At 41.0% G+C, this 22,401-nt stretch overlaps 1 protein-coding gene across 6 annotated transcripts in view; it reads right to left on the bottom strand.

Moving 5' to 3' along the window:
• Nucleotides 1-3: 3 nt before the first annotated feature.
• acap3b (ArfGAP with coiled-coil, ankyrin repeat and PH domains 3b) overlaps nt 4-22,401 on the bottom strand; it is a 59,458-nt gene continuing 37,060 nt past the window's right edge. The window contains exons 5-26 of one of the 6 annotated variants that reach the window (XM_038697461.1): nt 21,126-21,184; nt 20,505-20,688; nt 19,963-20,007; nt 19,715-19,810; nt 19,133-19,207; nt 17,603-17,614; nt 11,648-11,760; nt 11,178-11,229; nt 10,934-11,034; nt 10,637-10,748; nt 10,294-10,517; nt 8,612-8,681; nt 8,328-8,422; nt 7,871-8,091; nt 7,649-7,741; nt 7,346-7,447; nt 6,552-6,775; nt 6,145-6,254; nt 5,499-5,609; nt 4,830-4,891; nt 1,556-1,605; nt 4-590 (exon numbers count right to left, since the gene is read on the bottom strand). In XM_038697461.1, coding sequence (XP_038553389.1) covers nt 522-590; nt 1,556-1,605; nt 4,830-4,891; nt 5,499-5,609; nt 6,145-6,254; nt 6,552-6,775; nt 7,346-7,447; nt 7,649-7,741; nt 7,871-8,091; nt 8,328-8,422; nt 8,612-8,681; nt 10,294-10,517; nt 10,637-10,748; nt 10,934-11,034; nt 11,178-11,229; nt 11,648-11,760; nt 17,603-17,614; nt 19,133-19,207; nt 19,715-19,810; nt 19,963-20,007; nt 20,505-20,688; nt 21,126-21,184 — 2,280 coding nt within the window. In that variant the 3' untranslated portion in view covers nt 4-521. Of the gene's footprint in view, nt 4,892-5,498; nt 5,610-6,144; nt 6,255-6,551; nt 6,776-7,345; nt 7,448-7,648; nt 7,742-7,870; nt 8,092-8,327; nt 8,423-8,611; nt 8,682-10,293; nt 10,518-10,636; nt 10,749-10,933; nt 11,035-11,177; nt 11,230-11,647; nt 11,761-17,602; nt 17,615-19,132; nt 19,208-19,714; nt 19,811-19,962; nt 20,008-20,504; nt 20,689-21,125; nt 21,185-22,401 lie in introns of all 6 variants that reach the window. The other 5 variants (XM_038697457.1, XM_038697459.1, XM_038697458.1 and 2 more) reach the window with 5 other exon arrangements.

Genomic DNA, 22,401 nt, shown 5'->3' with positions numbered 1-22,401 from the left:
AAGGCGTTTTCACTGTATGGTTTTTATTTTTTTTTCTGCCACCAGTTGCACAAGAGTTTGAAAATCATATCATCATAGATTTGCAGTTGACAAAATAAAATTATACAAAACATTAAACAGTTACTTCACTGATTTAGTTTAGATTAAAACAACAACAACAACAACAACAAGAAGTTTAGTTTACTCATCATAGAGAGTATGATTTATCCTGTGGAAACATTCGAAAAATGTTTTCTGTAGTTCTGGAGGAAGCTTTCCTATGTCTATTATCTTGACTTTAAACAAACATTTACAACAGCAATTGAGAACTATTAGGCTACAAGCCTACTATAAAACAGCTTTAACTAGTTCCTGCAGGTTTTGAGCATCTCATGCCAGCAGCATTCACTCCCTAGCATCAAAATGTAATTTTTAATGGCATGTGGAAGCCACCCTCTTGATCCAAAGTAACTGAAAAGTGTTGAGAAGAAGAGGTGGTCACTCTGGCTTCTTGCAGTGGCTGAACTGCATGCTCCTTCTCCTCAACTTCTCGGGCTGGAGAGACGCGAGGAGAGAAAACTCGCGAAAGACATCAATGCAGGAGATGTCACCTGCAACGGGGGGATACTAAAGTCAAATGGCGGTTCGTCCCACTGGGCTGGGCACCATGGAGACTGCAGGGACCAATCTGCTAGCTTTTGCTTACCTTTAACACCAGCGAGCAACACTGCAAGCCTTTTTAATGACGTGACATAAAAGCAATAAACCAGCAAATACTGCAATCCCCAATAACCCACATGTCACTATTCAGGAAGAAAGACAGAGATGATAAACATCTGCATGAAAGAGCAACACCCCCACAGCATAGCCTCAAGATTGAGTAAAGCTCCTCAGTCTACCTTGGTGGTATATAGACACCTATTCCTTCAAGATACTGTAAGTGATGTATATTTTGTTTATGAGTAAATACGTTTATGACTTGATACCAGAAACTTAAGTTGGATCTTATGCACATTTTTGATTTATTATAAACTTCTAAATGGGGGTCTCTGTTAGTCTGCAGAACAGAAAATCAGGAACTTGCAGGGAAAGAATGGTGAGCATCCTGGCCAGTTCACTCTTACGTCACCCAGGGATCCTTTTCTCTCTTTTGTTCATTTTCAAGCCACAACCAAGTGATGATACCTGGATTGGTGTGCTTTATATTCTAATTCACATTTCATAATATGCAGTGGATTATACTTACCCATTCTCTGCTGCTTGGTACTTACTGTACTAAACATTTGATGTTTGAACATTTTGGGAGTATAAACCACATATTTCAAAAAGTATGTGAATGCTGCATTAAACTTGGGTCTCAAGACATCTTTTTCAATACTCCACCACTGAAGATTTGTGTACCATTGAATGCCTAATTTCTCCCCATGATTCCAAACGTCCAGACAGCTGCAAAAAGTGTGTGCGCGCAACAGAATGGGCGACAGACACCTTAAAGATCACCCACAACCACCAGAGTAGAAAGAATCACAGTATCACACTGAACCCCTAGTATGACGGCCCAGGATGCTTCACTCACTCTATCCCGGACATCCTTGGGTTTAACGCTCCTGCTGCCCGTGGCAACCCCTGTGGTAACAGAAGCAATGATATGTCAGTCAGCCGCTTATTTCCTAAAGTGGACATGTGAGAGAGGAATTAAGACACTTCTGGCATGTGAGGACATTTTTCAGTGATGGTGTAATACTTGTGAGATCACATAACACACTGGAGACACTGAATTATTCAAGGCACAGTGTTGCTGCTGCATTCTAGAAACTGAGGCACTATCTGAAAAAACAGCAGACCCAAACCACTAAAGTGATCTTTAAATAATGTGTTGATGTTGACCTGGCAGTATGGAGATGTCCATGTGTACATTTCATTTATATTTAGTATAATGGAGGAAACCATAGTATTGCTTTGAATAAGCCAAGTGCTACCCAAACGTTTGTTACCACATTGTAAAAAAACAAAAGCATTCTCCCAAAATCTGACAATGTTTCGACATACAGCAGCTCTATTTCTTCAAATTAAAACACCCGTTTTATCAATTCATCATTTACAGACACTATTTTCTCTTATATAAAAATATATTATATAAAATATATTGCTGCAATGTTGAGAGAATGTTAATGCACAAGAGATGAGACAGGAAACAGAAATGAGAGCAACAAGCAGGAAGCAGGGTTAGTTCATCAAGAGATTCTCAGTTTTATTGTATGCATTTTGTTTTTCTTCCCCCCCCCCACTCAGTGCTTCTAAAGACAAAGAAGAAAGTATTCCAAAGATATCCAAATGTCAGTGGACAGAAGAACGCCTCCGAGTCAGTTTGGTCTGACAGGTTGCTTTTTGAAAGAGATACATAAAACAGATCAGACAGTCGGGATCTGTGATTGAATGCTGAGAAGCAGGCAGCTGGCATCAAGTTAAAATACACAAGTGTACTATTTACAGCATGTTTGCTTTGAACAGCACCTTTAACCACTCCTATGTCACACACAATGGACACAACATTTAATACTTCAGCTAGGGCGAGGGCCCTTAACAGTTTGGTCACAGTAGCATCACATCACCCCCTAGACTGGTTCTACTTGCAGTACATTGAACTATTGCAGAATATAACCTGCCATATCAAAATCTCTCAGGTCTGTCACATTTCTATAACCTCTTTTGAGCAGGTGAGTACACCAACAGTGTTTCTACCACTCTGTCACTTCACAAAGCATGTCAAGACTATGCTGTACCTACTCTGAACAGTTTCAGTTTAAAAAACAAAAAAAACGGTGATATCATACAATAATGTCAGACACTTTCCCTTTAAAAAGTCTTTGGCAGAGGAAAATAAACCACAAGATACAAACAATAACTAAAATCACTGTTACTAAGCTTTTGTGAAAACAAACTAAAAAAGACAGGAATGAAGAAGTCACCACAGATTTGGTCCATGGATGGAAGAATGGCACAGAGGTGCAAAAAGTAAGAAACACCAGAGGGGTCATGGTGGTGCATGCTCATTTCACAGGACTGCACTGCACGACGTGATCAAACCATTGAAAAATATTTTATCATGCTCAGAACGCAAACGATGTTGAACCTCCCACTAATGACTCTGGCAAAGCATGCAGAGAACATTGTAAGCATTGACCAGTGAGGGAAGCCAGATATATACGTCCTTTGACCCCACAAGTGTGTAAACACGTAAGAAATGTGCTCCTTTATCTCACCACAGACACTGTAACATGGATGAGTATTTACAACAACATGGAGGCGCCATGATTCCCCTTTGCACTGGGAAAGGCAGTGGATGGAAGGACGAGCCATAAATCCAGCTTTATACACTCGCTCATTGCACTACAAGACTTGCTGCTCCGGCTTTGTCTGCACTTCACCTTCACAACTTGACGAGTTCTCATCCTCACTAGTGAACAACGAATGACTGCAACTAATTTTAAAACAATGGTACATTGTAACTCCAAGTTCCATAGATAAACTAATAAAATCTCTTCCAGTGGTGTGTTTGAGTATCAGTAATCTTACTCATAGCAATTTAAGGCCTTTCCAAAGGGAAAATTAAAGCAACATGTCTTTTATGAGTGCTATTACATGATGTAATCTAAATACTTCCTGTCAAAAAGTCCAAGTAATGCTTTCAGATTAAAATGACAATCAATAACAGAAATGCAGAAGTAAACTGCATCCAAGAATGCATTGCACTGGTCCTCTTGTGGAGATAAAATAAAAATACAAAGAAAGGAATAAAATAGACAATAGAGAGATGGACAATAGACTGGACTAGACAAGAACAATGTAAAAGCTGACTGAATGAAAATAAACAAAAATATAATACTGTAGGTGGGAAAAGTGCAGAATCTTTTTTTTTCTCCTTTACATTAAAACATTATGTATCATATCATGATTTAACTAGGTTTCTCAGTATTCTTTGACACATGCACTCATTTACTCTCCTCACTCACTCACTCACTCACAAAGTATCTTACAACGCAGGCAAGAGGTCTCTTTTCCACAAGCCCTTGAGTAATTTTGTCACAGTTTTACATTAAATGTCCCTTCCTGACACCTCTTTATACACAGTAAATTACCCTGCCCACCTCCACTGTAGCTTGTCAGTTACTCTTTTTCTTTTAGTAATGGAACAAATACCATTTTTTTCACCTCATGCCACAGCACATAGTTTATAGATTACCCATACAACTTCTAAATACGTATATTTACATCTCCGATTAAGAAGAGATGGGTAAGTTGGATGGTCATAGATGGTCGGGAGAGATATAATGTGTAAGGGGGTTAATGCAGCGAAGAGCTGTTAGGCAACCCACACACCCTCACACAAGGGCTCACACCACGTTACGATAAGTTAGAGGACAACCCTGTTAGCAAAACACCAAAAACCACATGTCATTTTACTGTGTGTCATGTAGCTAGCATAGCATGGGTGGTTCCGAGTAATGGCAAGCAGAAACGTAGTTGTGATGAAAAATGTAGATGGTGACTGTAGTGTTAGTAGAGTTAAAAAGGTCCATCAGGGGTCTCCCTACAACACAACGCACCCCCATAATGAGCAAGTGGTACGCTCCTCTATTCTCAGACACCCCAAGCTTCTTCATCATAAGCTAGGTATATATATATATATATATATATATATATATATATATATATATATATATATATATATATATATATATAAATATATAAATAAAGGGACCACTAGCATTCGTCTATGGTGAGGCAGATGAATTCCTGGATGCACTTTCTATACTGCTGCTCAGTGGGGCTGCTGCTGTGGTATTGACCTGGTTGACCCAACGGAGCCTCCGCCTCTCGCATCTCCTCGTTCATCCGCGCTAGGCGCAGTCTGCAAGAGAGAAGAAAAAGACAGAGGTGGAGGGAGAAATGAAAGGGGACATGTGTGGAAGGATAATAAGAGGACGAAAGGCAGGTGAGAAAAGATATACAGGGAGTGAAAGACAGTGAGAATAGAAATGTGATGGGGCGGTAAGGAGTGGCAAAGGGGGAAGATCCACAGTGGGTAGGAAGTAAGGGGAGGGGAGGAGAAAGTAAAGACAACAATCAGGGTTACAATTCAGACAATTCACCATCTGCTTTCATATAGAAAAAATAATTCTGTCCTATTAAACAACATTCAGATATTTAAGCAGTGATCAATGGACAGTAGTTTGACCAAATAAGCCTTTTCCAGAGCTTTCAAACACATTATATTATTTAAAATATAAAAAACAAACAGATGATCAGATTTCCATTTCATGGAATTAATCTTACAACTCTGTCCCAAATATCTTAAATTAATGCATTTGGTGGTGTATGGGGCAGCTTTCCTATTGAAAGAATGGATCAACTACTATTGCCAATGACTCAAGCATAAATGATAACCAACACATAAATGTTTATTAGGAACTAGCTAAAAAACTATCATCGGTCTAAGGAGACTTAGGATCACTCACAGGGTGACGATGTCTGCGTTGGCGGCCTGGACAGCAATACTTAGGGGGTCATGGCCCTGCTCATCCACCTCCGTCTGTGAAGCTCCTCTCTTCAGGAACAGACACACCTGACTGCACAAAATAAGATGCAGGGGGGTGATGCAGGGGTGAAATGTGAAAGATTTTGTATACTGGGAGAATAAATAGCAGAGAGATCATGAGGGCAGGACGAGGAAGGAACACTAGTTTTGCAATTTACTGATTTGTCTATATGAACTACTATGTCTGCGAGATAAGACTATACAGGAACGTATGTCTTTTAAAGAGTGTTTTCTTTAACAGTGCTGCATCATGGGGTTTTCCATTGCTAAACCTACACTCCGTTTATCAACCAAGGAGGAAGATCGGAGATTATCGCCTCTAAAATATTTGGCAGTAGATTCACTCGTTACAGGGGAAAACAGTCATCCCATACCATCCACTAAACATGCCTGAACCGGGGTGTATTTCTTCATTACAGCTGAGTGATACTTTGCGTCACATTCATGCCCACATTTCAGCTTTTTATTTCCACTGCATTCAGGCTGGAACATGAATCAAGAGTGTCAATGAAAGTGGAAGCACCCCACTTGTAACGACTTCCTCCCACTTTGCAGGTGCTTCTTACCCAGTGTGTCCGAGGTAGGTGGCATGGTGCAGTGGGCCTCTGCCTCTCATGTCCCTCTGGTTCACATCGGCTCCGTTCTGCAGCAGGAACTCACAAGCTATCAGAGAGCCCTGAAAGAGACACAGACAGGCAGACACTTGTTTATTGTTTATATTAGGTTATTAGTTTAGTATGTTTTGCTCTGCTTTAACATTTTCACAGTTTTTCAAGTGCATCAAACAGTTTAGTTTCCTTCCTTGTTTTTAATCATTTATGGTTGTGTTTATGCTTACATACAACCATGGTCCGGCACCGTCTACAGTTTTTTTTTTACAGCACTTAAATCAGAAAGGTTCAGTGAGTCTAAACCATTGTCGGCTTACACCCTTCTCACTTACTGCTAATCCAAATAACAAACATTATCTCACCCCGATTACGGCCTGAATGAGTGGCGTTTTTGCCTCCTCCTCCTCACTTGCAGCGTGTACGTCAGCACCGTGTGCCAGTGCCTCCGCCATGAGCGGCAGGTTGTGTAGACGGGCGGATCGGTGGAGGAGCGCCCCGGGGTGGAACTCCCTCGGGTCTTCGGGGTCTGAAGATACTTCCTGTTCGATCTCCACCTCACCACTGGAGGACTCCTCCGACTCCTCCTCTGAGGGTGGGAAACAAAATATTTTAAACTTTTATAACTCTATGAAGAAATGTAGCATTGTTTTAACTTGGGGATGGTACCAGTGTACTTTATGTCTACGTCCTTTACATGATTCCTGTCAATGTACCATGCTTTTATACAAAATTAAAAACAAGATAGATCTTGACAAACCATAACAATAAACATTATGCCTTATTTTTATTATTTTATTTTATTTTTTAAATTTCTTTGATTCATCCTAATTGTGTCCCTGAGGTGAGTGTGTTGATGTCTCAGTGGACCAGAAAATATTTCAGGCTGTTTGAATGGATCTTTGAGCCAACTATTTTAGGTGGAGCAGCAGTTTGTTTCAAGCTTTGACAATAAAATAGGTGTTTTTCAAAACAAAATATAAGAATTACAAAGCATAATACAAGTAAATGTAACAAAATTTAATCACATCACTGCTACAGTGCAAAGTGGTTTGAGGAAATTGGTTATACTGTAACTGTTATTGACAGGGAGTATTCTCCTTCATCATAAAAACATAAACATGACCTTATTCTTGCGTCAACACACAAACACACGTACCTTCTTCTGTGACACTGTCCACCACCGAGCCAAATACCAGGATGTCTGTGCTGCCGTCAGTGCTTCCTCCCAGGCCGCTGTCACTGCTAAGACCTGCGGGGCCAAGCATTGCCAAGCCACGGACACGTTAATGATTACACAGCACATACTGTACCACTCATAAGAACACCACCATCACTGATAGGGAAGTACAATTCAGTTGTTCAGTTGTTTTGTCAAAGCAGTCTGCATCTTTGTCAAAATATCTACAATAATCTTGCAAGTGCATGCTACCTGTATGTACTGACTGTGTAGTGGACTTACTGCGAGGACCAGAGCCAGTGTCAAAGTAGGAAAATAGTGAATCCAGCTCATCTGGGCAAAACAGGGAGTCCCGGCGAAACTTTGCTGCAGCTGCTGCCGAACAAAAGAATATCGCTAAAAGATTTATAGATATACACATATTTTTTGCATGATTTGATGCATAATTTTATGAGCCCTGTGCTAAAGTTTACGAATACAGAGAAGTTCGTTCTCTGCACTGACCTGCAGAGAGGTTTGCAGGTGAAGCGCTGCCCGGCTCGTAGCGGTGGTATTTCCTGCGGGCCTTGTTGGGGGCCCGAGCAGAACTGCTGTGTCGCTGGCACTTCTTCACTGTCCATGGCCGGGACTTCCTTTCACCCTCCACCAGTGCCTCGCTCCCACTCATCTTCTTTAGGAAGCGTTTCTCCACGTATTTAGCCTTGATCCAGGTCTCTTTCTCCTGTCTGGAGGTAGACGATCACAAACTGAATTTTACATAATTGGAGAAATGTAGAGACAACTGTGTGTCGCCTGGATTGATTAATACAGTAAAATAAGATAATAATAAGGTGGACAATGAAAGAGAGATGTAACGTGACAGATAAGTCAATGAAGACTGACTTCAATTGAACCTGTGGCCAAGGTATGTAACAATGGTTTGCTAAAACGCTCTTTGCTGCTCTTTGTGTAAAGGACTGACCTTGAACTGGATGGTCCAGGTTTTTTTGCTCCCAGCTCTTCGCAGGTTCCCTCGTAAATGTGGTTGATCACAGTGTTCCCCAATTCACACATCAGCTAAACATGAGAGACGAAGAAAGGAGGACAAAGATGGGGGACAGAGACAGAAAGAGAAAAGATTTTAAAACATAGTCCAATCCATTTTTTAGCAATGCACTGAAGGAATTATAAATTCAACTCTGGTGGACAAAAGAAATAAGAACACAGAAAGGAAACGCTGTAGGCTCCTGTGTTGGGGGGACGTACCTTGAGTAATTCTGGCTCCCATGAGTCTAACGTCAGTGAACGCACTTTAGAGCAATGGACGCCTAAACTCCTTAAAGAAACCAGAAGAACAAGACATTACATATATATATAAATGTGAAGTTTAACAAGGGTTTATATCTATCCATCATAACTGCCTGAGGAGGCAAATGTTTTCAGTTTCTTGATAACTGACGCTGTATCTTTTCTATTTTTGATAGAGCTTTGATGATGAAAGATGAGATGAGACATTGCAACATTTCCTGTGAATCAAGTGTGATTGCTGGAATGCAGATGTTTGCTCACCATAAGTTGTATAAATGGAACAAGCAGAAACAGATCAAATTAGGTCAACTGTGACAAGACAAAGTTTTTACGATATATTTTTAGTAACAGATGCTGGTGACTGTGTGATCCTTGTGTTTCTGGATTTAACAGCTGCCTTTGACACTGTGGACCATGAAATTCTGGTCTCTCGTTTAGAGCGATGGGTGGGCATTACAGGCATAGCCCTAAAATGGTTTCAATCCTACTTGAAAGGTAGGACATTCAGTGTCAACTGTGGTGACTCTGTGTCTACCACGGCGCACCTCTCCTGTGGCATCCCACAAGGCACATTTCTAGGCCCTCTTCTCTTTTCCCTTTATCTCCTCCCACTTGGCTCAATACTTAGGAAACATGGCATCTCTTTCCATTGTTATGCAGATGACAGCCAGATCTATGTACCTTTGAGTAAGGATGACACTCTCAGACCACTGTTTGCATGTCTAGAGGACATAAAGGCTTGGATGGCTCTCAACTTCTTAAGTTTTAATGAAAACAAAACGGAGGTGATGGTTTTTAACGGCACCCCTGGGACTCACTCCCCTTGTCACCTCGATCTAGGCTCAGTATGTCACACCAATCGTCACTGATGTAGGAGTCAAAATTGATGCCGATATGAAACTGGATAAACACGTTGGGTTAGTGGTTAAATATAGTTTCTATCAATTATCAATGGCTAAGCTGAAACCGATTCTTTTTAAGCATAATTTTGAGACTGTTATACACTCTTTTGTGACTACTAGACTAGATTACTGCAACGCACTTTTTGTTGGGATGAATGGATCGTCTCTCGCCCGTCTCCAGATGGTGCAAAACGCTGCAGCTCGTCATGCTTTTGCGGTGGCAGCTCTGAAATTGTGGAATGCCCTTCCTCTTACCATAGACAGGCTTCCTCACTGTCTGATTTTATAACTTGTTTTAAAACTCATCTCTTCCATCTGGCTTTTGACCTTTGAGGATGACACTTGGAGGAACTCATTTGTTAGTGTTTTAACGGTATACATTATATGTATGTGATAACCTGTAAATTAAGTAAAAGATGTTTGCTTTTTTTTAATCTCTGTACAGCACTTTGTGCAACTTCGTGTTTGCTGTTAAAGTGCTCTATAAATACATTTTGAAGGATTGATTGATTTAAGTGGGGAGGAAGCTCGATGTGTGGTTTGTTGTTCTTTTAATAACTTTATCTTGTAAAGATGTTTTGAGCTGGCCAATTCCCCAGAGCACCTTGCTCTAGATTTAGTTTGTTATTATTTTACACTGACATAACCAGTTTGGGTAAAAAATATGCATAATCAGCTCACCTGCTGATGTTCTTCCTGCCTGTAAACAAACTCTCTGGTGCTATTAAGTGCAGTTACCTGTGGATTCCTGAGCACTCAATGCAGAGCAGCACTCCCAGGTTGATGGAGGCCCAGCAGGGAGCTGTTTGGCCACAGTCACAGCACAGCTCGTTGCCTGGCAGGCTCTGCACCCTCTGGAGGAGGCTTTCCCCACCTCCCCGAACTCCCCTCTCCCCCCTCTCTCTGGGCTCACTGGCAGAATCGATGCTGCTGGTGGAGGGCGAGGCTGTCCTGTCCAAACGCTGCAGAGGCAGGTCAGAGACAGAGGTTCTGAAGCTACCTGGCACCAATTTGTAATGAAAAGAGATGGCACTTGTGTGTTACCATGTGACTGCTGCTCTATACATGAGTGTGTTCGTACCTCAATGTAATAATTGTCGGCGATGTCTTTATAAGCACTGGCGATGCTTGCCTGGACTGCCTGGATCCAAGCCTGCCGCAGCTTCTCCGATTCAGCCTGCAGCATACAGCTCCTACAAGTTTGTACATGCCAGTTATAACACCTGGTCATAACTGTATAATGCTATAAGGCTACATGTTATTTGGCTGATTAGTGAATTCCAAATAAAAGTCAGTAAGGTAACAACTAATCAGCACAGTAAAAAAAGATAAACAGCAAAAGGTTTTAGAGGGGAAACACACACATACGAACACTTACTTAGTGGGTGAAACCACCTCAAAGCAGAACCTCCTCTCATTATCTTCACAGGGTTTGACTGAGCACAGCCTCAGGTCCTCCACCACCACCGTCAAAGAGTCCTGTCATTGGCAGAGAGAAGTTTGACTACAACTCTGCTAAACAAAGCAAGTCAGCCTCCTCATGAGCCATTCTTCTGCACCAATATTTAAACTAGTGATAATCAGACCAACAACTCAAACATTGCTATCTAATGAAACTGTACCTTGAGCTTCTTTTGGTAGACCAGCTGGCTGTTTTGTATAGAAAACCACCGCCTTGAGGAGGGGAGAAGGTATGAAGTTAGACAGTTTCTGTGACACAAACAATAAATCACATGTCTGCGTGCTTCCCTGCAAGGGAAAAGCACCGTGCATACAAAAGTGATTAATACGTCGATAGATATGTATTAACTAACTCTTGTAATAAGGCAAAGGTCGATGGAGAACATTCTTCTTTCTTATACAAACCACTTTCTAAGGTAAAAGTCATCCTACACGAAAAACGGGGAGTTCAAAGATAGTCTAAATGTAGTTGAGTCCCTTATCATTTGGTGACAAATATTAAATGAATAGACCAACCATATCCTTACAACAACAGTTTTGCATGTGTGCTGGTTAGCTTCCATTAGCTTACAGTTCACAAGACAATCTGACTCCCTCTCTGTTATGCTCTCCCACTTCCCTTCTCTTTTACCTGTTCCAGGTCTTGAACGCATTGCTGGCCCTCTTGAAGAGGTAGCCCTCCATGACCACGCCATTGGGTGCATCCACATTGAATTCCAACTTGGGGTCATCATAAGAAAAGTCCTGCAGGGAGAACACATGCACAAGGTCAGTTTTCATTTCCATGCTAAATGAATCAATATACTGCAATGGCCAAGTTTTCATGATTTAGTTTGTTCCTGTGGATGAGGTATACGCTCCTATTCTGCAGAAACAATGTAAGTGTCCTCATCAAAAACAACAGACCATTGTCAGTTTCAAGATGGCTCACATATTGTTTTTCAAGTCTCTCTTAAAACATAACTAGCATGCTCATATGCAGTACATTAAAAGAATTACTGGTGGCTGGCTGCAAAGAGTTTCCTTTCTTAAAGCAATTCAAAATGGGGTCAAACTCCACAGTCCTCTTTCTTTGTAAAAATACACTGTAAAGTTCAACTGGAATAAAGATTAGGTCAGGTGACGTTGTGGAGCAGCAAGTGTAAAAGTCCACCGTAACATATCAATAGGAAACGGAGATAGCGCCCTATCAGTACCACATACAGTAGCTGTGCTGACACAATGCTATTGCTGAGCTCTGTTATGTACACCCTACTTTTCCCTTTGAAATACGTCTGTTTGTTCCTCCAAAAGAATCAGCATCCTCTCCACACCAACCGTCTGTTCATTAGTTTCCCTTTAAAGTATATGTTCTATCTACACATCTCTTTCAGTTAGCTAAGACATGCTGTATTGTCTTATGTGTTTTATCCACACAGAGTTGGGTTTCCCAGGAAAAAACATTTAAAGCCAGATGCCACATGCTCAGCGAGGTGAAAAACACAGGGACACGGGTAAAACAAGACCCAAGGTGGAGGTTAGGTTTCACTTTTGTTAAGGAGGCCTTTGGTTTGGGGCAAGGTAATACTGAGCATATGATCAGCTGTGCACAGACAACTGCACACATACAGACGATCATGCTTTGCCTCAGTGCTGTATCTCTTCTTTTGAAAATATCATTGAATTACTCTGTGTGTTCCTTTCCAGAAAAGGCTGACTGTATAATTGCACACTGATGTCGTCATGCACCTTCAATGCCCTTTTGACCATGTTAAAAGTATTGAGGCCTTCTCATTGATCATCCCAGGCACCACGACTATCCACAAATATTGCAACATTGCTGTAAATTTCAGCTCAAACTGATCATATTTGCTGCTTTGTGTAGATTAACGTGAGTCATACAGAGAGTAGCAACACGTGACATTGGTATACTAGAATATAACATATCAGCTACAGCAAAAAACATGGTGGGATGTGACACAACAGTCTGTCTCCCTGCTGGCCGCTGAGGCATTCTGAGGTGTTTCCCCAAAGAAACAACCTGGTTTAACACACACACACACACACACACACACACACACACACACACACACAGACAAATATGGTACATGCATTTGAGCATCACAGCTTGCAACTTCCTGTATACTGAAACTGATCACTAGATAAAAAGACAGTTCATTTTCCTCAACTTAGAGGAAAAGAAGACAAAATGAAATTGGGTAAACAAAGCAATGATAACAGGAGATCTGTTATTATCTGGAATTCTTCAACCTCTCTCTGCCACTATCCTTTCTAGTGTCTTATAACAGCCCTAGTATGCGGCCTTTACAAACGAGACTTTGTACTGAATGCCAAATCTTCATCCATGTAACTCATTACGTTGGCTGTAATATTAATTAGGCCGGTGTCAAATTTAAAACTCATAAACACTGCCTAAAGAAAACTAAGACAAAAAAAGAAATGACGTTCCTCACCAGTGGACAGTCCAGCCTGCCAAAAATCTTCATCTTAACCACACTGACATCCAACAGCATCTCAAACTCAATAACAACGGATTGAAAACGCAATAAATAAATAAATAAATTACGCTAAGATGCTCGTCAGAGAGGAAAGACCATCTCTAAAATATTCCACAGATTATTTACTTGGAGCAGCAGGACGACGTGAATCCAGATGAGACACTGTCACAGCTAACCACAGCGTGGCGTTCCTTCACTCAACGCCACCTGCGGACTGCCGCGTGGATCTCGCGCGAGCGCTCATTACCATACAGCTGTCACAGAGTCCTCGTGGCCCGCTGACCCCGTTGCGGCTGCCGGAGATCAAACATTTCATTTTACACCCGATTGTGCACACTCCCCGCCCCGCGCCGCTATTTAAGGCTCCCCTCCAACTATTCTGAAGCCTGGGGTTTCATCCACAGTTTTGGAGGAGTCAGCTTTCCATCTGTCTGCGGCTCTGAAAACTATTGCTGCTTAATCAAGCTGACATTATTGCTCCCCAAACACCAGCCCGATGGCCCCTCTTCCCACCTTAAATCAGCCAGCACCACAGAGGACTGTCTGCAGCGCACAAGCAGAACATGCGGCTGCAGAACGGCCCATATCTAAACCAGGGACCCACAAAATGTATTTATATTGCAGAATTGATCATTCTTAGGCCTTTGTCAATGATATGGCCATTTTTGTTGAAGCCTGCACACGATTATTTGCATAATGGAGCATTCTAAGGTGTGTCTGTTTGTTCTCTGGCACAACATACTAAACCTGTTCAAAAACAACACTGGCGCAACACAGCTGCATAAACCGGCATAAACCAGCACCTGTGTACTACATTGAATTACATAAATTTATAGAATTTACTGCTTCTGTCTGGACACAGTTTGGGAACAGTTGCCATGATTTTTAGTATCCAATATATAGTAGGCTATCACAAGAGCAAGAAAGTGCACATAAATGTGACATGTTGCAGTAAAACATCTACAAACAAAATTTAAATGAGCAATAGCTGATATTTAGCCCTGCATTATTCCTTACTAAATACTTAGCATAGTTACATAGCTTTGGAAGACACAGCAATTTGTCAGAAGAAAAGTGACAAGCATCATACTGTATGTTGCACAAAGCAAAACACACACAGCATGACAGACGTGTTGATTGAATGATATGGACATTTTTAAGGCAGGCTATTGTTAAAGCCTACACAAGATTATTTGCATATACAGAGTGTACCTTTGTACTACATTGATTTACAGGAATGTATAGGTGATAAATTACTGCTTCTGCCTGGAATAGTTTGGGGACAGTGGCCATATTTTTCTTTCTTTCTTTAGAGTTTCTTTGGTATTTTTACCTTTATTCCGGGGGTGGTGATGGTTCAGTGGATAAGACACATGCCTTTGGTGTGAGAGACCCGGGACTCACTGTGACACATCCCTGAGCAAGACAATTAACCCCTAGTTGCTCCAGAGATGTGTGACCTCTGACATACTGTATATAGCAGTTGTAAGTTGCTTTGGATAAAAGCGTCAGCTAAAATGAATAAATATAAATTCCACAGTTTGACAGCAGAGACAAACATGACATGTGGGGAGACCAAGAAGACAGCAAGTAAAAAAGGATTTCATTTATCCTGATCTGATGGGCTACAATACTGTAACGGCTACACATACAAAGGATGTGCACATGCATGCTATAACCCAGTAAATAATCAAGGTTTTAGTTGAGTTAAATTGTTTAAACAGACACAAAGCAGTCTGCTTTGTCATTTATAAACACGTTTGGTTTATGAAATGTTTGCCTTCCCACTACAGCTTTCTTGCAGCAGTTTTCTTTCTGTTTTTGCCTCTCTCTGTTTGCCTCACTCTGACTTCAAAAAGTTGCACAGCCAAATGCTGTAACAATGGAGGAGGACAGAGCTGAGGCAACAATCCCCCCGGGAGCCACAAGGAAGTCCAAGAGAACACATGAAAGACTGCTGTGAAAGAATAGAGAGAGGATAAAGAGGGAGCATGTGATCTGTGGACGGAGAAAGGGAGATTTAAAAAAGGGGAGGGTTAGTCGCAGATTCACCCAAAAACAGTGAAAGTAAAGGCAAGGTCCAAAGAAGAAAAGGAAGAGAAGTGAAAGACAGCGAGCGTGCAGAGATGGTGTGATTTAATTAATGTCTCACTCTCTGACAAGATTGTTTGGCCTTCACGTGCAAGAGAATGTGATGAATGTCAAGTTAAGATGTTAAATTCACCCACACCCACGTCTTTATCTGTAGTGATCAATTTTAATCAAGAAATCTGCTCTCGAACACCGTCATACCATTCCCACTCCTGCATATCTGTGACAGATTTTAAATGTATCCATGTTGTTGAGAAAGTGTTTACATGTAGTGTATCTCTTTATTTCTCTGTTATCCATCTTCCTTCCACTGAAAAACAACTTGCAAGTGCAATTTAGCATAAACTATATTCATACTGAAGATATCTTATTCTTTTCTGAGTATGACTACTGCAGTTACCTAATGGCCTATTAATAAAGGATGTATACCATCTATAATTCACAAACTCTGCTGTTTCGTGGCTTTGCCTCCTGCACCACTAAATTTGCATAAGGACAGTTTTTAAAAAAGACAGGGAGAAAGTCTGAAATGGATCAACATGTTCTGACTCTTTTCCTTATTTTCTTTCTTCAGGCTTTTTTTGTGAAATGCTTTGGTCAGATGCGATTACAAAGTAAGATGGCAGGAGACAGGAGCTTTCTACTGCTTCACATGAACACCAAGCTAATGACTCCGTGGAAACTGCTTTGCCTCATAAGCCCAGTGTTTAGTCGGTGTAGGTTTTAAAATCAAAAGACAAAGACTACGTTTGACCTACATTTTAAACTGTGGTATTGTAACAACAACCATTTGTTAAATTCATAAAAAGACAGAGCGAAAGAAAGTAATTTAGTGGGATATAGATTTTTAAACCAAAATCTCCAACGATTTTTTATTTTGCTCCGGTAGTTATAGAAAATCACAAATATTAAACTGAACGGGGATAACAACGTTTCTTTCTCTCTTCTATAGTTTAATTCTCTTTCATACACAGTCCCCGTCTGGGATCTTAAACTGATCTCCTCCTTCTTCCTCTTTGTCTTTCTCTGTCACTCACATTCAACCAGCTACTGTGCGTCATAATGCCATCTGTTGACTTTGGCTGGGGCGGGCAGTAGGCAGAGGAGGAGGTGGGTTGAGGCTGGCATATTGACCTCTCTGGCACTGTGATTACCAGAGCTGTACCTAAAAGTAGAAGACAACATCGGAGACTGCGTGGGTTCTCTCTGGGTGCTGTGGCTTCCTCCTACCGTCCAAAGACATACAGTCTAGGTTAATTGGTGACCCTAAATTGTCCTCAGGTGTGAGTCTGAGTGTGACTGGTTGTTTGGCTATGTGTGGCCCTGCGATGGATTGGTGACCTGTCAATTCCAGCTGTGAAATAATCCTAATAACTGATATTCAGCCTGGCTTTATTCCTTACTGTATACTGCACTACTTTTGTAAGACACAGCACTCTGTTAGGAGGAAAGAGACACGTATCATACTGTACTGCATATAAACAGTACATTAAGGTGTGTCTGTTGGTTTGTTCCTTGTCACAACATTCCAGGAAAACCTGTTCAATACCACAACACTGGCACAATACCACCTCATAAACCAACCCCTCAACCGGCACAAAACTGTTAGCTGTAAACTTCATTGAGAGGAACGGACTAGGGAGAAGAGCTGTGTGTTTGTTATGTGCATATACGAGAAGGAAAGGAGTGTGAATGTGAGGGATGGAGAAACCTAAAGCAGAAGCAGAGCAATGTAGAAAAAGAGACAACGTCAAATGGGAGACAAAAAAAATAACTGACGGGATTTGTACAATGAAAGTTCATCACATGGTGGTGGGGGAGGATGCAAGGATCTTTGTGACAAGCCAAGACTTGGACACAAAGTCCAAACACGTAATAAAGCACACAAACATCAGTGAGGTCAACATCCAGACATGAGGCTACTCAATAGTTTAAAAAAAAGCCCAAACAAAAGCATCTAAGCACTATTTAAAGGGTTCAGATAAAGACAAACTCACCTGCATCAGAGTCTGGAGGAAGAACACGATCAGGCGAGGACAAGGAGATGGGGCGAAAAAAGACAGAAACAACTGTTATTACAAGATCAACACTAATTGAATTTCACTACATGATGACAAATATGTAAATGTGAGACATCATGTCCAAGTCAATGTTAGTGTCCAGAAGGTCTGTTCACGCAAGCAGTAATTAGCTTGCTAATTCAGAGTGCTCCTGAAATACACAAAGCCTCCAGGAAATAGCTGTTCAGTAGCTTTATCTCTCAGAGAAAGTCCCTCTGACTTTTTAGCTACAGCACCTTAGACATGATGTGTGTTCACATTTGTGTTTAAGCATTGAGTAATCAAAATGTAGCATCACTCCGTGGTTAGGCTTTCAGATTAAAGACAGGACTGCTGCAAGGCCATTAGGTCAGGCACAAAGCTGTGTCCCGATTTAAGGATCCCCGCACTTGGCAACTAAATCAATCAGAGGGAGAGGCCAAGTCGGGCAGAAAAACAGCCATGTTTTGGCATCTCTTCAGGTAACGGATGAATTTTATGCATCTGTGCATGAGCGTGACTGTTGCACAGGGTGAGGGTCTGACAGAACTGTTCTCATTCAGCTGAGTGACCCATAAAATGAACATGTCAAACTGTCTTTGTGGAGACAGCTACTTTAAACTCTGTGAGCCTGAAGAAAAAACTACATTCAACACTCATAAACTTGCTTGGTGCGGCTCTGTGAATTATAAAAAAAAGGAATAGATGGCAGGCCGAGTCACGAGACAGAGGATGTAAAAATAATTCAAAGCTTCCGTGGAAAGCCTTTTTTCAAACAAGGCATTTGATGATAACTTAAGATACATGTAATGTTGTAACAAGGTCCTTGTCAGATTCCAGAAATAGATAAATACCTATTCTAAACTCAGTCTGGGCTGAATACGGAGGAACCCGTCATGCTATGTGAGACAGAAAAATGTTGATGCAGCTGTTTTGTTTTGGAAGAAAAATCTAGGTCAGAGGCATTTCAGGACACAGTAAAATACACCACCATGACACCATGACTTGATATGCACATACAGTAGAATGTGCATTTGACAAAAAACAGGGGTGTGCAGTGGCTTTAAGAAATAACATGTGATTCAAGTCAATCAAGTTTCTATGTGTAGCCATTAACCACAGCCAAATTCTTTAAAGGCTCTCCATTCCACTGATTTTGAAAAGAATAAACGCAGAACAAACACACAAAACATTCTTGTCTAAAGAAACCAATGAACACTTGTTCTAGTTTTAATGTATTCATCTAAATTGCAAAAGTACAAAACGTTTACACTTTGGTCAAGTTTTCAAAAAATATAATGAAGTCAATGTGAAATAAAATTAGGAATAATCCCCATATTTAAGTGCTAAGGGGACATTTCTCTGTATTTTCTTTTCTGGTTTGTTGACATTGTTGTTCCATATCAGCAGTCGAAAAGTATTTTGATCTGATTTTGCAGCATATGAGGTGCGTGTGTGGGGCAGTCAAAAGTTGTGTTGCTGTCTTACTCTCTGCTGGATGATGGCATGTTTGTGCTCCAGCTCCCTCTTCTCCATGGCCGAGTCGATGACCAGCTGATCCAGCTACGCGGAGCAAATGACAGCAGAGTCAGGGAGACACGTAAATTAAACTGTGAGAAGAGTAAAAGTATAACAAAGATACAGACGGACAGAAAACTATGCACACTGATACATTTACTTATCCCTGCTGTGTGTGTTTAAATATGTACATTAGTGTTATCTTATATCCTAACCCTTAACTTTATTGCATTCAACAAATAAAAAATATATCTGTATGCTCTTGTATTTCTGTACATACAAGGCCTAAATGTCTCTAAATGACAAGAGACTTTGATCTATTAACTGATTGCATAAGTCAGATTTATTGCATGACTCATGCAGAGAAAAGCTGTTGCTCTCAAACTGTCCACTTAATCAACTGAGTCAGTGTTCTGGTGAAGGGACAGATCAAATAGATAGAGAATATGATAGATAGATAGATAGATTGAGAGAGAAATAGATAGAGAATATGTGCACATTTTCTTGTTTGAGTGTGCTGTGTATGATTTCGGTTTGTTCGTTTCGTCTAACCTGCGCAGCCAGTTTTTTCATGTAGGGGTCAATCTCATCCAAGATGTTAAAGCCTTGTTGGAAAAGAGTGTACTGGGCACGCATGAAGGACAGCATCTGCAGGAGAGACAAGGAGACAATGGTGGTTGTAATACAGCTGTGTTACTAATCCTTCTCCCAAACACACATGACACTCACATTACAAAACACATACAGTAATGCTGAGATGTCAGTCAGAAATTAGAGGCGATATAGCCAAGGCTACTCACTGCATCCAGGATTTCAAACTTCTTCTTGGCCTGAAGCACATTAATCTGCCAAAAAGAAGATTTTAGGGTGCTTGTTTGAGAGAGATTATATATGAATTCATCCCTATCCTTTTCTGCATTAGTATTGAGAGTTTTGTGTCTATCTGGGATCAGCAGCTGTTGAGTGTCAGCGCCACCTTCTGGTCACTGGTAATATAATCTGGAATGTGTGTGTGTGTGTATGTAGGCTTGTATTACTCATGTTGTGGAGACATAAATGTGTTTCCATAGTCACATTGTGGGAACTCACCCTCCTTTGGGGGACAAAAACGCAGATCTCCATAATATAAATCATAACATTTTAGAGTGAAGCCTTGGTTAAGGATCAAGGTATGGTTAGGTTTAGGAGTAGGTATGGGTATCGGGGATGGGTTAGGGTTAGGCAAGTAGCGGTTTTGGTTAGGATTAGTCTTGCTAATTAGTCTTTATTATTAATTAAAATAAATAAATGTAATGGCCTCTGCAGTGATGGGAACACAACTGTGTAGGTGTGTGTGTTTCACCTGTAGCACGTAGTCTAGGGCCAGGTGCCTAAAAGCTTTGCGGCTGAGGACAAGGGCCTGTGTGGCCTCCTCAGCCTCGTGCACCTTGTTCCTGGGTGCCTGGGCGTTCTTCACCTGGGCCAGCTCCATGTCCTCACGCACCCGGTCAAACTGCTTCTTGGTGTCCTTGAACTTACGTACATCCCTAAAGGAGGTGTAGTAAAGTAGAGACAAAGTGTTTAATTCATGTCCATCTGTGCCAAATCACATTCAGTTTGAAATGCAGGGTTTGTGTTATCACTGGGCATTTTGTGCATGTGGTTACATGTACAATTGACCAAGAGGAGACTAACTGTTGTCTAAATATGATGAGATTACATTTGATTGAGACACATGAGACATCTGCAATTTATGTGAACATTTACATTTTAGGCATTTACATCTTACAGCCTTCATGTGGAGGTTTATATTGTTTAAATCCACTTTGACACGTCACTTATCTGTAGTGGGGTCACTTACCGCCCTATGATGTCAATTTCACCACCACACCAGTCTTTAATCATAATGTATTAGCTTGAACATGCGTTACATTACATCTTTTAACAGCAGGGGGAAGCTACTTAATTCTGACAAGATACTCACTCTTTAATGAAGGTGTGAAGCTGCTGCTTGATCGACCTCTGAGCCTGGTCAAACAAAATCTGTGCACAGAAAACGGTAACAGAGGTGAGGTCCTGAGCAGTTAATGTTATCATATGAGCTAGACTGCACAGCAAGTTAAAAGAGTTGGTTGTTAACTTTTATGACTGGATTAAATCTGTAGTTGCTACGTGTCACCACAAGATGGAAATACAAACCCTTCCACATTATCACTGTCACAGATTATGCTACAGACAGAGAAGGGGAAAGGAAAGATGAGGGCATCCACACATGTGCACTCATTCAGCTGCTGCCTCAACAGATTTTTAGCCTTACAGGATACCAGATTTCTCTTCCTGTTAACTGTTCGATTCCCACCCCTCGCTCTCTCGTCTCACACTCCTGCCCTTACTTGTCTATGTTTTCCTCCTCCATTTCTTGTTTATGATGAGCAAATCTTCTCTCCATCTAAACAAGGATTTCTCTTCCAGTTCTAGATTTCTGTCCACAGTTCAAATACAAACACAAGTGGCTAACTACATACCATCCGTCTTATTAAGGAAAAATGTATGTCTAGCTGATTTATCCATGTGCATGCATAATAAGAATACCTCTGAGAATGCCTCGGTGCCCACGCCAAACCGACACACACACACACACACACACACACACACACACACACACACACACACACACACAGAAATGAATTTAGATTAGATTATTTCTATAGCAATCCCTTGTTCGTGAACTTACACATTGAGGATTACAGGCTTAGTCTGTGTGTGTGTGTGTGTGTGTGTGTGTGTCCATCCATATGATGCTTCTGCAGAGCCTGATGACTTCACAGGCTGGATCTCTGGTTTCTTGCTTTAGATTGCAGTTCCCACGTTTTCAGAAATCCTATCCATTCTCTTCTGTGCAATATATTCTTAATGTAAGGAGATTCACTTTATGTCAAAAATACATCCTTTTAGCGATAACGCTTTAGAAGGGTTTCTAAAACTAGGATGTTTCCAAATAGTACACTTTCAACTAATTATTTGGTTGCCTAATCTACATAATTTTCTCAGCTGAACATCCAAAAAATTCCCAATAACAAATGAAAGATGAATAAATATTTATTTGGGTTTAAATAGAACAGTACTTTTATGAAAGTGTTGCCCTTTCATTTATTTGTATTAAAGTATTTTGAAAACACAAACCTCACCACCCAGGGTTTCTTCTGTGATCACAGTTACTGAAAAGGGCCAACAGTGATGGACGGCAACTGCTTTTTAAC

The sequence above is a fragment of the Micropterus salmoides genome, unplaced genomic scaffold, assembly GCF_014851395.1.
Source record: "Micropterus salmoides isolate LMB-PRFRI ecotype aquatic unplaced genomic scaffold, ASM1485139v1 Ms_hic_scaffold_4, whole genome shotgun sequence".
NCBI classification, from domain to species: domain Eukaryota; kingdom Metazoa; phylum Chordata; class Actinopteri; order Centrarchiformes; family Centrarchidae; genus Micropterus; species Micropterus salmoides.
This window is presented reverse-complemented; position numbering and strand designations above follow the sequence as displayed.